Here is a 19375-nt window from a genome sequence, read left to right on the forward strand (position 1 = left end):
CCCTCACTTATTTTTCATTCTGTCTTCTGCACATCTCCAGCAACCCAGATTGGTTTGAACTTTAATTAATTTTTATTAGGAACACAATAGGCATATTAAATGTTTCTCCAGCTATAAACACCCCCTTACACACACACATACACACACACACACACACACACGCACGCACGCACGTACGCACGCACACGCTGAGATTCTGGTGTGTTCTCTAAAGAGCCTACTGGAAGTCACTGGTCTGGGACTATTACAAAAGCGAGGGGTCCTCCAGAGATGGGTGGGGAGGATGGGAGCAGTCAGGTCCCAGGAAACTGCACAAAGCTGGGAAGTAAACGCCTCGGCTTCAAGTGTACACCCTCCCCCCGGTCAGTAACACCCCAGGAAACGCAGTTAGGGCCAGCGAACATTTTACAAGCCACATTTTGTAAACTACTGCCTGCAAACCCTTCTTAAATTAATTAATTAATTAATTAATCAAAACCTCCATTGTCCACCATTAAGTCTTCTGTGTTCTGTTCTATCTGGCTGGCCCAGGATCACAGCAGAGGTGACCTAGCCCTGCTGTTCCGAGAGCTTCTTCAAGCGACCTTGAGCGGCCTTGGCTCTGCAGCCAGTCCCTTCTCTCCCTGAGCTAACTGGGTTGGGGGATGTTTGAGGAGCCTTATTTGTCTCTCCCCTTTTGAGGTCTCTGAGCCCTTCAATACATCCCCCAATCATTCCCTCCTTCAGTTCATCATTGAGTCATTTAACAAACACTGGAGCCTACCATGAGCCAGGCACAGGAGCTGGGAAGCCAGCCCTCGCATGGAGACAGACAAATAAAGTGCCCCCAAGAGTCCCAGGTGTCAAGGGCGGAAGCATATCAGCTTAGGCAGGGGGCCAGTCTGCCTGGGTCTGGGGGTGTGGAGAATCAGGAAAGGCTTCTTGGGAGATTTGAGGCTCAGGCTGGGAGACAGGGAGGGGAATGAGGACACTTCCTGCTGGGCAGCCGTGGAAGCAGAGGCACGAGGATGTGAACCATCGGGCGTGTTCCGACAACCCTACACATGAGTCTGAGCCGTGCGGGGAAAGGGGAGGAGTGGTATGTGGGAGACAAGGCTGGGGGTCAGTGAGAGGTCTGGGCCTGAGCACCCCAGGGGCTGTGTCCCGCTACATTGGCCATGTCCCCTGCTGCCTCCCACCTGTTCAGGCCAAACCTGATATTTACCAAAGGGCTTCAAGCCCTGACCTCCTCCCAGGTCCTTGGCCTCTCTCCTGGTTGCCAGGAAACTGATCCTGTACCCGGCTTGCCTGGGCGCTGGAGGGAGTGCCAGCTCCCAGGAAGCCCAGCCCAGCCCACCTGGAGCCTCGGCAGCCCCTAGTGGGCCAGGCCTGGGCAGCCTTGGGGGCTCCAGAACACGAGGCTTCCAGCAGCCTGGCGGGGCAGGCCCAGGGGCTGATCTGCTGCCCTCTGCCCTTGTCAGGTGGAGGGCTCAGAAGAGGGGCTGTCCTCTTAGGAGGAGTGTCTGGGCTGAGAAGGCACAGGCTTAGGGGTCCAGGTTCGGAGGAAAGGACCCTGTGAGAGGCCCATGGAGATAATAGTCACACAGAGCAAGACTGGGGAAAGGGGGTGGATATCAGGGACATGAGAGGAGTGGGCCCTGGGGCCCCTGGGGTGGGGTGGGGACAGGGGATGGGATTTGGATTTGGATTCAGAGGAGAAGGCTAGCAAAAGGAAGCATGAAAAATGCTTGGAAACCAAGGATTGCTGAGCAGCCACTGTTTGCAGTGCACCCTCACATATGGTCTCATGGTAGCCCTAGGAGAGACAATATTAGCTCCATTTTTACCTGATGGGGAAACTGAGGCTTAGAGGAACTGAGTTACCTGCCCAAGAAGATGAAGCTGGTGACTGGTAATATCTCCTTCGATGACACCTTGGGTCCCCTTTCCCTGCACCTGAGCTGGCACTTGCCCCCTTCCCTGGGGGCTTCCACAGTCAGCAGGGGTAGTGCCCATAGTGGCAGGACCCTGAGGGCAGCCAGCTCTCAGGGTGTGGGCTGCAGGTTGTGTGGGTTATATTAACAATAACTATAAAATGCTGTGTATCTACTAAGTGCCAGCTGCTTTGCATACATTATCTCATTTAACTCTAAAAACCCTGTACCTTAAGTATAATTATTCCCATTTTATAGATGAGGAAAATGCCCGAGTCACACTGGCAGAGAGACAGCCAAATCCCAGGTAGATGCTCAGTCAGTACATCGTGCTGTGTCCCACTAACTTCGGCTCCCGGCTGGACGCCCGCCACTCCCTATCAGTGTGTGGCCAGGGACTGCACACTTCCCTGCTTTGACCTGAGGCATTGCGGGTCAAGGAGGTAAACGTGCAGCTAATGTGGAAGCATTGGAAGGCCTCCCCACTGCACCCCAGTCGTTTCTGCATTCAGTGGATATTTTGGGTACTCTCTGTATCAGATACTGGAGCTATGACAGTAAACAGAAAAAAACCTGGTCCCTGCCCTCGAGGATCCTGCAGTCGGGTGGAGGAGAAAGGCAAGTAGCAGCAAGTGGCAGCAGTGTGCCAAGGGCCGTGCGGGCACAAAGCAGAGGGACCTGGCCCGGTTCCGAGGCTCGGCCGTCGTCCTCTGCAGGAGACAGCAGTCCTCACAACGGTGGGGACATAGGAGGCGTCACTCCTGTTTTTCAGATGAGGAACCTGACACCTCCAAAATAAAGTTACACCTCCAAGGCTGCCCAGCAGTCAGTGGCAAGGGTGGGATTCAAAACTCCATCGATGCCAACGCCTCTGCTGCCCCCCATGCAGACTACCTCCCACAGGTGCTAGGAAGACTTGGTGATGTTCCTTATCCAGAACCACCTGCTCCTGCCTCCCGTGAGCAAGGGAGGTACTCTGAAGGGAAGCTGGCAGGGGCTGCAGCCGTATGCAATTTGGGTTTTTGGAAGGCTCAAAGCTCCCCACCCCCTGCAGGCAGGTTTCTTCTGGGCTCTGAGTCTCCAGGCTCCTCCGCAGCCCCCGAGGGAAGGAGACACAGCAGTGAGCCACCTTCCACGAAGAGACCGCCCTTGCCTTCCTGCTTTGGGTTCTGCTCGGAAGGACTGTTCCTGGCGCAATCGTTGTTGTGGGATGTGGCCTAAACTGGTATGTGAGAGGTTTGCTGAGGGACAGGCCAGGCCGGGGCCAGCGGTGAGGATGGGGGGATCGTTAGAGACTTAGAGCACATGTAGGAAGTAAAGTTCCATGCCCCTTCTCCCTCTGCCTCCTTCCACAGAGGGTGAAAAAAATCTTCCCATTCTCCTCTTCAAAGAAAAGTCATCAAATGCCTCCATTCACATAGGTGATTAGTCAGAAAGCTCTCTGTGGGCTTCTGTTTTCTCATCTGTAAAATGGGGTGATGATGACCTACTGCACAGGATTATTGTTGAACATGGAAACCTACAGGAATATTTTATTAGTTCGTTAGGACATAACATGTCAGTCTCTGCCTACAATCGGAAAAGGCTGGTGGGGCCTTCGGGTGTCAGTGAGGGCATCCAAGGTAGGCAGGCAAGTTGTGCTTCCTAGCACGCTGTAAGTCACACCAGGGAGTAGTCATCTTTGCAGTAAGGCCAGACTGTTAGAGTGGCTGGATCCCTCGGCCCCTCCACATTTTTGTGTCTGCACACTTATCTTGCAACCCCCAACTCTTCCCACCCTTTCTTGGAGACGGGAGAGAGAACGTTCATCATAAGACGTCACAGCCAAGTGTCTGGGCAGGGGCCCTTTAGCAGGGCTGGTTACAGCCAGATGATGGAAGTCCAGTGGTTATAGCATCTATGGGAGGGAAGCGCGTGCAGCGGGTGGCCCCAGAGCCTTTGTTCAGAGAAAGGACCGTAGGCCAAGAGGGGAGATGGGAACCGTGGAACCCGCATAGGTGCTGGGCACAGCATTGCAGCTCAGAAAGGACAGGCCTCCCAGGGGGTGATGCCGCCCTTCCCACGCATTAGTCATTGTCTGGTTCTCTTGATCAGTCCTCACAACGTGTGGAGTGGATATTACCGCCTGTATTTTACAGATTAGCAAACCGAAGAGTTCAAGAACTTGCCCCAAAACACGCAGCTAGTAATTGGCAGAGGAGCATCAAACCCGGGCCTGATCTTCTGCCCCTTCCATTCTCTGAGACAGCTCTCAGGACATTGTTCAGCTTTGCCTCTGTGCCTTAGCTTCCCCCAGTTGAAAGGGACAGTCCTCCATGTCTGCATCGATGCCATACCTGTCCCCAGTGGGCTGCCTAGTCAGGGTCTCCAGAGTGCTCTGGGGTCTCCGTGGAGAAAAGCTTCCAGTCTGGAGCGGCCCATTCTGGGACCAGCTGTGAAGCCACCAAGTGGCCTATTGGAGTGTGTAAAGCTACTTTCTTCCCAGGCCAGACCAAGAAGAATGGAAGAAAGTTACTTGGGGAGAACCTTGAAATTAGTGGTGTGCTAGTAAATATTTAACAACTGGCTCTCTGGGAGTAGGGGTGGGTAGGGCAGGGGCAGGCCCTGATTTGCAGCATTTGCTGGTTCTCATGGTGTAAATGCTCCCACCATGGCCAATTTCAAGCTACCAGTGTTTTGTCAACCAGCTTACAGAATTCCTGAAAATTTAACAATAGGCATTCACAGGCAAGAGCAAAGCAGCTCCAGCACACGTGCCTGCCCCTGGTCCCCCAGCTCCTCCCCCTCTCCCTACTCTTCAGGCTGTGCTGTGCTATAACTTCCCCCAAAATGTACCTCCAGATACCCAATCCCCCTGGCCCCCAGATCCTGTGGACAGCTGCAGGTCCTCTCCCTTTGAGCTCCAGTTCTTGGGAAATGGATGTCTCTGGCTAGAAAAAGAAAGCCATTTGGAGATAAACACTCGTTCTCCAAAACCTGGAGGAAATGCAGAGTTTGCTGAATTGGCCCCCATGAGCTATATAAATTTGAGTCATCGTCCTCCTCTGATCAGCTCTGCTGTCTTCTTCCTGTCCTCCCTCCTCTCAGCTGGGGCCTCTTGGGATGCTGGCAAGTGACCGCTTCTGAGTCACATTTTATTCTGAGGTTGCATTTTTAATCCAGCGGGGCCCTCCGCCCAGCGCTCCCCAAAGTCCTCCTAGGAAGGGGGCAGTGAGAGGGCAACGAGCCCCTCCCTCACCCTTCTCTGTCCTAGGAGCTCATGTCAATGGAAGCCCCTGGTGGATTCCTTCAAGGACACGAGGACATTCACTCCTAGTGGGCAGAGCAGAGCATACTACTCCACCCTACATTTCACCCTCAAACGAGCTGTGCAGACGTAGCCGTGCCTTGTTTTGTGGCAGAAGTACACTCCGGAAATCTCATGTTTAATAATAACAACCACTCCTCCATCTGTGAAGCACTCTAGAGTTTCCAGAGCACTTTTACATACTATATGCACCATCGAATCCCAGCCTCGCACCAACCCTTTGCAGTGGATGGTGATTATTAAACCACCCGCATGGAGTCTGAGCTTGTCAGTGTTGGAGGGGACTCCAGATGTCACTTAACGTAGCACCCGGCTAAAGCTCCCATCCTCTCCACGGTGGCCCAGGTGGCCTGTCGGTCTCTCCTTGGCCCCTGCAATTACAAGGGACTCACTATCACCCGGAGGCAGCGCATTCCAGCCTGAGAGAGTGAGGGGCTTGGAAAGGTATTATTTAGGTTGTCTTCATGTTATAGATTTAATGCATCGTTTGTATTTTGGCCCTTTGGGGCATACAGAGCAGAGCTGATACAATCTAACCCCTTTGTGCAGATATTCCAAGGGAGGTCTCGTGTCTCCCCACCTCTCCCTGCCCCCTAAATCTTGCTGATACATTCCAAGTTTCTTCAAATATTCCTCATAAGACGTAGTGCAGAATCCCTTCACCATTCTGGGCAACTCTCCTCTGAATTTACTCTCATGTCCGTGTTTAATCAGACTAAGACAGGACCAGAAGCTTCCTCATGCTGTGAGCTATCGTTCTGTTAATGTAGGTTCAGATAGCATCAGTTTAGGTTGTTTTTTTCCTGGAAGACACGTTACACTTTGGACATATTGAGCCAGCTGTCAACTAAAATACTGCTGCTAAGCCCTGCTCTGCACTTACAATATTGATTTTTTTTTTTTGGCCTAAATGTTAGAAGTGTTAAATTTTAACTTCTTAGATGAAAATTAATCTTATTAGATTTAGCCTGTTGCCAAAATCTGTAAAGATCTTTTGGATCCCAGTTTCATATCATTCATAAATTTGTTGAGCATTTCTTCAGACATCCCTTAAATCACTGATAAAAATGTTGAAGAGAACTAAAGAGGAAGTGGGTGGTAGTCCTCTGGAAACCTCACCCAAGCTGACATCTATACTTTAATTGTCATCCTTTGCCTGTAGTTTACTAATCCACACATAACTGTCCACCAGGCTACATCTCCATGTTTTCCACAAGAATATCATGGGAAATATCTTGCTGAAGTTACTTATATCATGATTCCCTGATCTGAAAGCTTAATAATGATGTCAGATCTACAAATTGAGCTCCATGATTGCAGGCATTCATCTTTGTGACCCCAGAGCCTTGCACAGTGCCTGATACATGGTAGGGACTCAAGAAATATCTGAAGAAATGATAGGTTGGGTTAGTGTAGGAATGAATGAACCCGGCCCAGATCAACATGAAGATTACCAGTATTGAGTTTTTCCTGAACCCACCTCCTTCCTCTCTTTTGAAAACTGGAACAACATTTGCTTCTACTTTCTTTCTTCTTCATACTCATGCATCCTAAAAGGCCACCAATTTGCTTACTGATAAGAAAACAGGAGCTTAGGAAAGTTAAGAGATTTGCCCAAGGTCAAAGGCTGGTAGAGGATTCAAACGATTGTCTGCTGGCTTCAAGGCACCATGATGCTGTGTCTAACCTTACACCTACTGAGTCTTGGAAGGTTCCCCCAGCTCAGACAACACTGGCAAGGATATATCTTCTTACGAAAAATGGTACAGTGCAGAAAAGCAGATTCATTTCTTTTATAATCTCAACCTCATTCACCATCCATCATTCATTAGTTCATTGATTCAATAAATATTTATTGAACACCAGCTAGTGCCAGACTATTCTGGGACCTCAGAATACAACTGTTATAAGCCCTCCTTGAGCTTAAGTTTTAGACAGGAGTAGAGAGAAAATGAATAAGCAAATAGACATACAGTCTATGGTCATGGTAAGGGCTGGGAAGAAAAATACAGAAGAGGCAGAGGGGCTATATTGTACTTCAAAGAGGCAGCATCCAGGCACGTTTCTAAATGAAGAGAACGAGACGTGCACGTGTCTTGGGGACGCACACACCAGCAAGGATGTGCTCGTATTCACAGAAGTACATCGTGTTTCCTTCCAGAAAGCAGGGACCTAGATCGGATGATGAACTTCCCTGCTGTAAAATATGTGACTCTCTCAAGACACATTCATTCACTTACTCACTCACTCATTTTCTCAGCAAATATTTCTATTAAACATCAAACTTTTTTATTGAATATGTGCCAAGTGAGAGTTGGGGATGAAAGGGTGAACAAGGCCTCGGAAGGAGACAGACAGCCACAGAGTGGTAAGAGCTACCATGGGGCCACGGACAGGGCGGTGGGAGACGACAGCTGAGTTGTGTCACCATTCACACTTTCAGGGATCTATTTAACTGAAGAGAATGTAATAGCATTAAATTCCATAATGATGGTTTTCAAAAGTTTTAAAACCATTAAACCATTTCTTTAAAAGATACCTTTTACAGGTGGAAAGTCCAATATATAATATTAAAAGGAGTCTCTCTGGTTGACACAAAATTGGAGGCCTCAGGACACCTTCAAACACATGTAACATGTTATGAAAACCACTGCCCTAAATATTTGTTATGGCCAAGAACAGGAATATGTCATTGTCCACTAAAACCTGTATACCTTCCAATGGCCAGGTAAACCGAACTTGGAGAGCCATTCGGTCACCAGTCAAAGCCATTGGGACTGTTAGCTCCGGCTTGAGTCAAAGGGGATAAATAAGCCTGTGTCCAAAGGAGAACTGATTCAGCTACTTTCTTCTTGCTCTTCAAAGTCATCAATCAAACTTACACAGTCCCTATGACTCATAAGCACAATTTAAAGAGTTCACCATATTGGTTTTTTCTACCTCTGGGCAAAGGTCACCACATTTGCATCAAGAATCACCTCTTTCAAAGTATGCTGCTGGGCGTCACCTGGTTTTGGATGGCTGAAGTGATGTCTAGAACATTCTCATTTGAAGAAAGCCCCGCCTTTCTTCCCACTGTAGCACACGTGTGAATGGACGTTTGTCGTGTGCTCACAATTCTCTCGCCCTTGTGCTCTTGTCCAGGCACACTGCAGGCCAAGGTAGACCTCACACTCCAGCTTGGGGCCCAGCACCCTGGCCATGCTAATATGCCCCGTCCCTTTTCTCCTCTCTGCAGATGACAGCAACCGCCCAGCCACCCTCCAAGGCCCAAGCTGTCCACATCTCGGCGCCCTCGGCTGCTGCCAGCACACCTGTGCCCAGTGCCCCCATCGACCCCCAGGCCCAGCTGGAGGCTGACAAGCGAGCTGTTTACAGGTAGGAGATGCTTCAGAGTGTGCAGAGCCCCCTCAGGCCCAGCTCAGCAGTGAGAGATGAGCATGCTGGAGGGTGGGCTCGTGAGAGACGACGGAATAGCCGTTCTCCTCGGCCTCCTCTTTCAAGTCAATCCAGAAATTCCAATGGCCAAGACAGGTTGACTCTAGCTTCCTGGAAATGTAAGGGATAGGAAGAGCTGGGCACCCAGGAGCACCCATTCCCATGTCAACTGCAGAGCTGAGCCCTAAACGAGCATCAGAAACCTTCAGCTCAGCCAGCAGGCAGCTTGCCTCCGGACCCTCTCCTTGCCCTGTCCCCCACTGTTGCCTTCACTCTGTCAAGCCCACCAGAGCACTGGACATCTGATTACACCCTCTAGGACTTGGCAGTACACAGCTTTAATATGCATGAAAATCAGAGAACTTGTTAAAACGCATGGTTCTGGGCTCCATGCTCAGAGGTGTTAGATCAGTAGTAGGTCAAGCCATAGGAAGAGGGTTATGAATTTTCCTTAAAGCAGCCAGGTGAATCTGATGCAGCTGGTCCTTGGACCATACTTGGACTCATGGTAGCCTTTGCTTTTTAGCAATAGGTGTTGGGTGTGACTGCATAGGTTCTGCTACTCTTTCCCAAGATGAGGAGTTTGTTAAGAGAAGGCAGCTTGTTTCCTCTCATTCTGCGTCTGCCCCACGCACCCAGGGCTGGATCCTGGATATTGCAGAGGCTGGGGGTGGGGCTCAGGGAAGTGCCCGTCTGCCTTGATGATTCCAGTTCTTGTGTACATGGTTGGGGAGGAAGATGTGGTCACCTGAGATCAAGCCTAAAAGAGACTCCAGCAGAAATTTTAGTCAACGTTTATCCACGGGGAGTCCACAGCAGTAAGAAGAGATGCAGGAGTCTGCGCTCAGCACTGAGGTTGGACACTCACTTATGTGAGCTCGTATGCTCACATGCCTCCGCAAGCGCCGCTCTCCTCTGGCTGGGCATATGCCGCAGCAGGTGCTAATGCCAGGAACACGTGGAATGATCCACCCAACGCAAATGAATAGGAAGATTGATTCCTTCCTCATTCCTCCCCCACCACCCCATGACAGCGCCTTTATGGTAATGGTGGTGATTAGCGCTGTTATTATCATTATCGCTGGCATTATTTTTAGTTACTCAGATGAGCTGAATGCCTCTAATATCAACAGTTGGGAGTCCGGAGCAATGGGCCCTGCTCCACGGATCCTGGCACCAGGGGCCTTCCCGGGTCTGGGGAAGGATAAAACACAGTCCCCGGCACCCCTCGCGCAATGCACAGGCCGAGCCCCACTGCCTGCGGGTGCAGAGCTCTGCCTTGGGCCCCGAAGAACTCCAGGATCTGGTCACACTACTTGTCAGGGAGACACTAAGGGAGGGTAAGCCAGCCTCCCCCAGTGCGGGACGGCCCTCCTGTCCTCCCTCCCCTCCTTCCTTCACACTCTTTTATTGAACTTACTATTAACATGTAGCAGACTCCAGGGGCAAGAGGGTGAGATGAGAGGGTGGGTGCATAGACTGTTCCCTCTGTCTCTCCAGGAACTGGTAGATACGCAGACAAGAAACCAACACTGAGTGGCCAGAATAACAGGGAGGCTTCACAGAGGAGGCAATATTTGAATTTGGTCTTAAAGACTGAGTAAGAGACCCCACCAGGTGGAGAAATGGAGTGAGATAGGAACTTCCAGACAGTATAGAATCTGTGTGTTCCAGGAACGGCCAGTGGCCAGAGCAGCTGGGTGTGGGGGGAGGAGGCCGTACAGCCACCAGGAAATTAACCCGGGCCATATGTGGGCTTTTGCTCCTGTGGGGAGCTTAAGAGGGGAGAGGGGAGTGATGTGGCCCCTGAAAACTGCCCAACAGCCTGGTGACTTGGGCTAGGCTCTATTTAGATCATCGCTACACAAAGCATGGTTCACAGACTAGCAGCTTCTTGTCACCTGGGAACTGATTAGAAATGCAGAATCTCAAGGCCCACTCAGACCTCAGGATTCAGGATTTGCACTTCTACAAGATCCTAGCACCTTCTCCAACCCCTGGGGGCAGGACCTATGGTGAGCATAGATCACAGTCCAGGAAGCCCCTCAGATTAGTGGTATAACAAAAAGTTTTTTGGAAACCTAGCCTTGAATCATACTTCCACCATGTACTGGTCTCTCTGAGTTTTACTTTCATGATAGAACCTAAGCAGCAGGTTTGATAAGAATTAATGAGAACACTGTTTGGGTGATGGGCATGTTTATAGCCCTGACATAAGCCACGTAACAAAAACATTTGTATCCCCCTTCATGTTTTGAAATTAAAAAAAAAAAAAGAATGAATGAGATAGCCCATGTAAGCACCTGGCGCCATGTCTGACACCAAGCAGATGGGTTCCCTGGTCTCGTTGATGGGACCCATGGGCCCCAAAACCCTTCCCAAGATCCCAGGTGCATACCCTACCTAAGCCAAATTGCAAAAGTGATGGGTCACCGCCCCCATGGGAGCTGTCCACCACGTTGTCACTTGAAGTATGGCCCAGACCTTCCTTCAACCAACACTTCTTCCTGCTCACCTTCGTTCCTGGGCTTGATCTCCTCCCACGGGGCTGACCGCCCCACAGCCCTTGGCCCTTGCTCAAAGTGTGTCTGCAGCCGTCTGACCCTGAGAGGGAAGCCCAGGCAAACGTGGCTGCCCCAGCACCTCAGGCAGCTGAGCTGACAGCAACCCTGGGCCCTGCTTCCCATCTCTCCAGTCCTGTGCTGCCTCCTGGCCCAGCGACCCCAGAGTTGTCTCCCATAACCACACCTCTCCCACTAGTACCAGCCCTTGCCAGGATGACCAGGGAGGGGGATCAGCGTCCTGTAGGGTCGGGTAATTTTAATTAGATTTGCCTGCCCAGGGCAGCCAGGCTGTTCCAAGGCACATCAAGGAGTCCGCATTTCATGTCAGTAAGTGTAACCGGACCCTTTCCTTTCAGATTAGTGCCCAGCACTGACTTTTGGGAGCCCCCACCACGGCCCCTCCCAGAACCACAGATGAAGGAAGGGTGGGGTGGCCTCTCCCTGCTCAGACCCCTGCCGGGTGGCAGAGGGGAAGCCTGACGAAAGGCGGGGGAGCCTGCCAGCACCAGGGAGGCTGTGTTTGTGTATGAGGATATGTTAATGAAACGTCCTGGTTCCCTTCTGATGTGGAAACTATGGTGGGGGGGGGGAGTAGAGGGCAGAGCCTGTCTTTAATTGGATCACACCAGAGCATCATCTGGGCTAATCAGCCCGAGGACCAGGAGCTCCCACTTAGAGTCATGATTCCGGTGTAATCCGAGCAGATCCCGTGATTGGATGCACATCCCAGGTAATTGTGTTTGTGGCCCAGCAGCAGTGCTGAGAAGGGGTCTGAGGAGGGGAGGCCTGTGAGTGAGGGACCGCAGGCTGGGACCCAGCTCAGGTCTCACCTTCCCTGCCCCCACCTCAACCTGGCTTTTTCCCCCCGAAGTTCACACTTAGCTTGAGCCCCAACACCCACCCACCTGCACTGGTGGCCGGTGGCCAGGTGTTGGGTGCTGTCCGGGAGGGGGATTAGGTCGTCAGGAGCACAGAGACAGGGGCCAAGAGGGTGAGGTTAACCCAGCTTTCGCTCCCCCTCCTCTCCAGTCTCCTTCGTTCCCCTTTGAAGTCAGTGGGTTCCCATGGAAACCAGGGCTGTCCTGAGGAGCAGAGAGAAGGGGCTAGGCCTGGCCAGGTGCGGGTGGGGGAGAAGGTTGGCTTTGCGAGACTGCTCTGCTCAGGTGTTGGCTCTCCCCGCCCGGACTCGCTGAGAACCCAGGAAGTGGCCCACCCGGCAGTGCCAAAAAAGTTGCCCATTATCGACAAGAAAAATCTGGGCTGGAGGCACGAGCAGCGGGAAAATGGCGAGGGCGGTTGTGCTTTGCTTCTCCAGCAGGCATGCTAGAGAGGAGCTGTAGCAGCAGGTGCAGAGGGCCAGGCGGCTTCTGGACCCTGCATTTCTCCTTTGCAGCATGATTCCTGATTGAATTAATTGTGTTAGCATTTTTGCTAACATTGTTGCTGTTTCCCCCAGTAGATTGTTAAGGTCTGTCTAGTTCATGGCTTTGTCCCCAGCACCTTACACAATACCTTAGAGTCGGCAGCTTAGACTAAGTAGGTACTGAAGTCAAAGCTTGTGGGATGGCTTCATTAATTAGGCAGAATCCCATAAATATACCATAGTTCTAGGTTGCTGTGCTGCCAAATGGCTCTCGGGGGCGAGGGGCGGGGGAAAGTTCTGATCTGTAGCATTTGCTGATTTCCTGGTGTAGATGCTCCTGCCATGGCCCATTCCAAACTGCCAACTTGATGCCACTGAACAGAGTCGGGAAGAGACGTGCGCAGTCGGCTCTCGCCAGCCTCATGGCACAGACCTCACACAGTGAGCCAAGTTACACGTGCACAGTCTCTGTTTTTAAGTAGGTGAGCTGATTCTTCGGAATGGCCTCACTGATACCTTTAGCCATGATCCTACATTCTTAGTCCTCGCTGTCCTGTCTGGTCAACCCCTGGGTTCTAAATACGAAATGTTCTCTCCTAACGAATTACTACTTAGTGCCTGGTGTGGAGGAAGTGCTTCCTAAGTGTCTGCAGTGATGATTTTCTACCTGAATGCCAAGGCAGTGAATTTCCTCCTTCTTAAACTACCCAGTGCTCTCTCTTCCCGTCTGCTTGAGCAAAGCACCTTCACTCCCAAATTCTCCACCTTTTCCAAGCTGCTTCCCAGCTTTTCCTGGTTTATCAGTAAATGCACTCCATCCTGGCAGCTTTAGAAACCCCGCCTCGAACCATTCTGCTGCTGCTCTAGTTTCTCAGCTCTCAGAATCCTGACCTTTCCATACTGTGTGTCTAGATTCTCACATCAGTCTCATCTCCCATACGCCAGGAGCTCGGAGCTTCTACTCCCAGAGAGCTCATGCTGTAGTCCAGCTCTCGTTCAGTAAAAGTAATGCGCATTTCTAAAGCCCTAAGCTTACATTGCACGTGTTTCTGTCTCATGCAGACTGAGTTCCTCTAGAATCCACACTTATCTGGGGAAGGGACAGAATAGGGCAGTGGGTGGTATTCGGGTCACTCCCTTGAGACTGTCCTAAAGGTCACTGAGGTTCCGGGCTTGATCCTGACAGTCCTATAGCTAGAGGTGCAAACGTAGCTGTGGCAGTGCCGGCAGTGGGAAATAGAATAGTGCTCCAGAAATAGACCTGATGATAACCAGCATTGTCACTTTGGGCAAGGTAATCTCTCTGAGCCTCTGTTTTCTCAACTGTAAAAAAAGAAAACAGTAATAACTAGATTAAATGATATATGATAATATCTGGCACACAGATCAGGGTTTGTTAGGTAGATGAGGATGTTTTCTAAATAGAGGCGCCAGATGTGTTGCTTTGCCCCATTCGGGACGTGACAGTCTGGTGCCTTGAGGGAGGCAGTGTTCCAGGTTAAGAGCACAGCCTTGGCCGGGCGCGGTGGCTCATGCCTGTAATCCTAGCACTCTGGGAGGCCGAGGTGGGCAGATTGTTTGAGCTCAGGAGTTCGAAACCAGCCTGAGCAAGAGCGAGACCCTGTCTCTACTAAAAATAGAAAGAAATTAATCGGACAACTAAAAATATATAGAAAAAATTAGCTGGGCATGGTGGCGCATGCCTGTAGTCCCAGCTACTCGGGAGGCTGAGGCAGTAGGATCGCTTGAGCCCAGGAATTTGAGGTTGCTGTGAGCTAGGATGACGCCACGGCACTCTAGCCCAGGCAAAAAAGTGAGACTCTGTCTCAAAAAAAAAAAAAAAAAAAGAACACAGCCTTCAGACTTAGGTGGCCTGGTTCATACTCTGGCTCCACCACTAGACGCTAAAGCTTTCTGTGCCTTGATTTCCTCATCTATAAAGCAGGAATAAAAACAGTAGTCTCTTCATCAAGATTGTCACGAGATTTAAATGAGACAACACAGGTAAAGTGCTTGGTAAGACACCTGGCAGATGGTTAGCACTCTCGGTGTCAGCTGCTGTTAGATGTTTGGGAAAATCTAAACAGGGGCTGGGGAGGCCAGGAGGTAAATGCTGAGAGGCGATGCAGCAAGAGGCAGGACTGGACGGGCCTCCCAGGCAAGGGGTCTTCATGCCACAATTCAATTGAATATTTACCGGGCTCTAGCTCAGTAAAACCATGCATATGGAAAGCATTGCGTCAAGTTCTGAAAGGGGCTCTGTCCAGGGAGCGGGGGACAGACACAGAAAGTAGCTGTAATATAAACTTGGCACATAGTACAGGCTCAGAAGAGTATGTGCGGATTTGACGACAAGGCTCGGGCCCACGGTGCAGTGTGGGAGAGTTGCCCTGCTTTTCCCGAGGGAGGGAACCCTGAGGGAATGACAGCCACACCGCCTTTCCCAGGACTGGGCTGGGAGGAATCCCTCCTAGGTTTGGGGCTGACAGAGGGACTGGGTCCTGTTGGGACTGTCCTCTTTAGCAACTGCATGGTCAGGACCCTGGGAACTGGCACTTCCTGATGAAGTGTCTTTGAGGGAACTCATCCACCCTGTGGCCAAAGAGTGTTCTGGCTCCAGTGAGGTGACCCTGGAGCTTAACCCTCTGCCTTCCCTGGCATCGTGCTTGATCATTCCCGGAACGTGCTGGTTGAGGTGGCCTGAGAATGGTGTGGAAGAAACGCAGCCATTCCAAGCAGAGAAGTCGGACCAGATGCTTCATGCCAGGGCCCTAGACTTGCGGTCCCCAACCCCAGGGCCGTGGACCAGGGCCCCAGAGCTCTGCCACACACCCCCACCCCAATCCTTGGAAAACTTGTCTTCCATGAAACCGATCCCTGGTGCCAAAAAGGTTGGGGACCGCTGCTCTAGACTACTAGGTACTGTGGGCCCAGACTGTGTTCTTGGCTGGGCTGTATGGGCTGGGGAGGCTCTGAGAAGTAACATCTCAGCTATTAACCATAGTCAGGGGGTGATCCTGCTGGAGCCATAATCTGCAAAGTGAAACCATGCTCAGGTTTCCCCTGTACCACGCAAAGCCTGGTCCTTGCCCTTCCTGCCGGCATCGGAAGGCCCCCACCCCAAGCTCTACACTTGCTGCTGGTGGACCCAGAGGCTGCAGCTGCCTTGCTCAGGAAGCAGGTGTGTAGAGAAGTGGGTCCTGCTGCTTCCACAGCTCACCAGCCTGACCTAGGTAGAGCTGAGTAATCCAGGGACCCCGCGAAGATGAGGATCATTGACAAGAGAGAAATCCAGGAGTCACGAAGCCCAATGACTTTTATCCTCACAAGGCTATGTTAGGATTAAGTGAGATAACCAATGTTACAGCTGACAGTGCTTGGCACAGAGAAGGCCCATAATGAATGGGAGCTACATTGGTGAAGAAGCCGGCACTGAATCTGTCTGCCCCACAAGAGGGAAGACGACCAAGAGTTGGGACTCCTGCTAGGGTGAGTGGAGCGGGTGGAGTGGGAGGAGAACAGCGAGCTGGGATTGCGCTCCTAAGGCCAATGGCTTCTCCCCAGGGCTGAGCTAAGCCAGCTTGCCCCTCTTTTAACCATGGCACCACTCTTTGCTTTCCCAAGCCCATTTGCAGCTGAGTGAAAAGAATCCAAACTAAGACCAGTCTGAGTTCTGACTTTACCATTGGGCAAATCATTTAACCTCTTTAGACAAGCTTTCCTACCCCACAGGGTAGGCATCAAAGGAGGAAATCAAAGATCTTTAAAAATGTTAGGGCCAACCGGGCGCGGTGGCTCACGCCTGTAATCCTAGCACTCTGGGAGGCTGAGGCAGGAGGATCGTTAGAGCTCAGGAGTTTGAGACCAGCCTGAGTAAGAGCGAGACTCCATCTCTACTAAAAATAGAAAGAAATTAGCTGGACAACTAAAAATATATAGCAAAAATTAGCTGGACATGGGGGCGCATGCCTGTAGTCCCAGCTACTCGGGAGACTGAGGCAGGAGGATCGCTTGAGCCCAGGAGTTTGAGGTTGCTGTGAGCTAGACTAACGCCACGGCACTCACTCTAGCCAGGGCAACAGAGTGAGACTCTGTCTCAAAAAGAAAAAAAAAAAAGAAAGAAAGAAAAAATAAAAATGTTTGGGCCCTCTCTAAACACACAGAAGTATTATTACAAGAGGAGGTTCTTTCGAAACTCATTGGATAAGCAGAGGTTCTCTTGTGCTGCAATGGTTTGATGCTCCAAGGGTAAACCTGGCAGCTCAGTTCCTCCACCCCACGATACATATGACTCAAGGACAGGAGAGAAAAAGGAGGAGGAGGATGAAGTGGTTCCAGTAACGGTTCAAAATCAGCGCGTGGGAGAAAGGGAAGAGCACAAGATGCGGAACTGGGCTACCCAGATTTAAATCTCAACTCAATCACTTATTAGCTTGATGAAGTCATTTAACCACACAGCATGACAGTTTGCTCGCCAAGTAAAATGGGAATGATGAGGCTGTTGGGGTGTTTAAATGCAATAAGTACATGTAAGAGCATTTTGTAACTTACAAAGTGCCACCAAATGTGTGTGGGAGTGTGGTTAGCCCCTGCCAGTGACCAAGGCGAAATGGATAGAGCTTTCCTCCCCACACCAGCCCTTCCTTTGAAGGATTTTCGCTCTGCGGACTGCCCAAATTTCTGGTGACTTGGGTAGAAGGTCTGACCACCTCTCACTAGCTGCCTAGTTTCAGGAAAGACACTTCTCTTTTCTGTGCCTGGGTTTCTCTCTTTATCAGGAGGAGGCTGGACGTGAGCTCCCTCCCAGGCCTGGAGTTTTAGGTTCTTCATATTCTTGCCCTTACAGAACAGCCTTAACAGTCACTTGGTTGTGATTTCACAGTGATTTTTTAATGTGCCAGGAGTGGCGTGCTTGCGTGTGAGTGTGCATGAAAGGAGGGCTGCGGAGCACACTGTGACCCGCGCAGGGCCGCGCTTGCCAGGAATGGACCTGCCCACCCACCTGGGGGAGGAGAGCTGGGCTGGAGCCCAGGAACCCTAACAGATGCAGTTCCAATTTAGCAACAAGAAGAAGTCCTCTCCAAGGCAACCCAGGCGAACACACCGCCCACTGGGCAGGACTAAAAATACATCCGCATGGTTTCAACGTCACACCTGAAGTAAAAATACACCCAACCAGGGGCTGCTGGCTTGTTCTCCCCACCCCACTCTGTTCTCTCCATCTGGTACCTACAAGGGGAGGGGAAGCCGAGGGCTGGGCAAGCACCTTTCTTCCCACTCTCTCCCCTCCCTCCGGGACCTTGCCACCCCCTCCCCACGCACACACACGCCCCAGCAGAGCCCCACCGAAGGCAGGTCCTTCTGTAGCAACTGTGGCTCGAAGCTGCCAGATGGCAAAATCTGATCCGAGTCCTCCAATATGGGTGGATTCTGAGCCTGCAAGAACTTCAGGATTGTGTCTCAGAACCTTCATTCCCATAGTCATTGTTTACTTCATTCATTCATTTATTCCCATTCATTGCTTCATCAAAAATTTGTTGAACCCCTGCTGTGTGCCAGACACTGTGCCTAACCCTTGGCTATTCCAAAAGCGACGATGAAGTCACGGACTGGAGGGGCTGACTGTGTAATAGGAGGACGGATCTGTGCACAGACCGCTGTGGTTAGTAGAACTTAATAAGTGTCATAGGGAAATAAAAATGAATTCCTCCTGGCAGTGCTTCTTCGGTTAAAAGAAAATGAAGTTCTGAGTTCTGATAAATTTAAGATGTCTCTCCCCCTCCTCTTTCTGGGCCTTTATTTGAATTGGCACAGGGGTTTGTTTCGCAGCCAAATGAGTCAGTGGAGATGGGAATATAAATTTATTGGAGTGGATGGTGTCAATGTTTCTTGAACAAAAAAAGTGCCCACATACCCACCCGTCCAGGGAAAGGGAACAAGCATTAACTGGTAGCTTACTAAGTCCAGACACTCTCCATGTTTCTCCATTTAACCTTACAAGAACCCTCATGGGAGGCGTTAGTCCTGTTGTATCAAAGAGGAAACTGAGGCTCAGAAAATCTGGTAACTCGCCCAGAGTCACACAGCTGTCCGTGTGTTTCAGACCACCCAGCTTCCCACCCTAACTCGTCGGTGCGGTCAAGGGAGAAGCCCTGAGCACTTGCTGTGATGGCTCCGAGGGGGCTCCGCTGGGCCCCCTGCACAGGAGAGACGGCGTGTTGAGCTGGATTTTGAAGGTCATTAGAAGGGACGTGTAGGGAGCAGGAGTTCAGGTGGAAGGAGCCGTGGAGGCAAGGCGCGGGCCCAGGAGAGCACAGGGCAAAGGTCAGCACAGGAGCGGGTTTGCCTGAGCTGGTGAAGGGGAGTGGGCACCACATGGGGGAGCAGGGCCACCCGCTGTCCCTCCAGCCACCACAATACTTCCGCTGAGTCCGTCTAGGAGAAATACGGAAGAGGCTGAGGCCCCCGGTGAAGAGCCTGGGGTGCTCATCTGAGGAGCGCTGGCTTCCTTTGCTCGGAGTCTGGGAGAAATTCCACTGTACCTCTCAGAACGGGCACTGGCGTGGGCCTTCTGCAGTGAAAAGTTGCCCAGGAAAGGGGCAGGGGCCTGTCCAGGAAAGTGGTTTCCAGGTTGTCTCTGCTTCTGTGATCCCTGTGGTCTCTGCCTGAGGAACTAGAAATAAAGGGTCAAAATGCCAGCCCCCGGGCAGAGTTGCCAGGAAGGCCAGCCTTTGGCAAAGTGACAGTTACCATGTGTCAGTAGGGAGTAGGCTGGGGAGCTGGGGGACCC

The 19375-nt window shown here is 51.3% G+C and overlaps 1 protein-coding gene across 6 annotated transcripts in view; it reads left to right on the forward strand.

Moving 5' to 3' along the window:
- The window catches only part of PKNOX2 (PBX/knotted 1 homeobox 2), a 257241-nt gene that overhangs the window by 185861 nt on the left and 52005 nt on the right, over positions 1-19375 (forward strand). For 5 of the 6 annotated variants that reach the window (XM_012658147.1, XM_012658151.1, XM_012658148.1 and 2 more), the window contains one exon: positions 8459-8598. The exons of the other annotated variant lie outside the window; for it this stretch is intronic. In XM_012658147.1, coding sequence (XP_012513601.1) covers positions 8459-8598 — 140 coding nt within the window. The remainder of the gene's footprint in view (positions 1-8458; positions 8599-19375) is intronic. 6 annotated transcript variants of the gene reach the window in all.

Source organism: Propithecus coquereli, unplaced genomic scaffold, assembly GCF_000956105.1.
Source record: "Propithecus coquereli isolate 6110/MARCELLA unplaced genomic scaffold, Pcoq_1.0 Scaffold575, whole genome shotgun sequence".
NCBI lineage: Eukaryota > Metazoa > Chordata > Mammalia > Primates > Indriidae > Propithecus > Propithecus coquereli.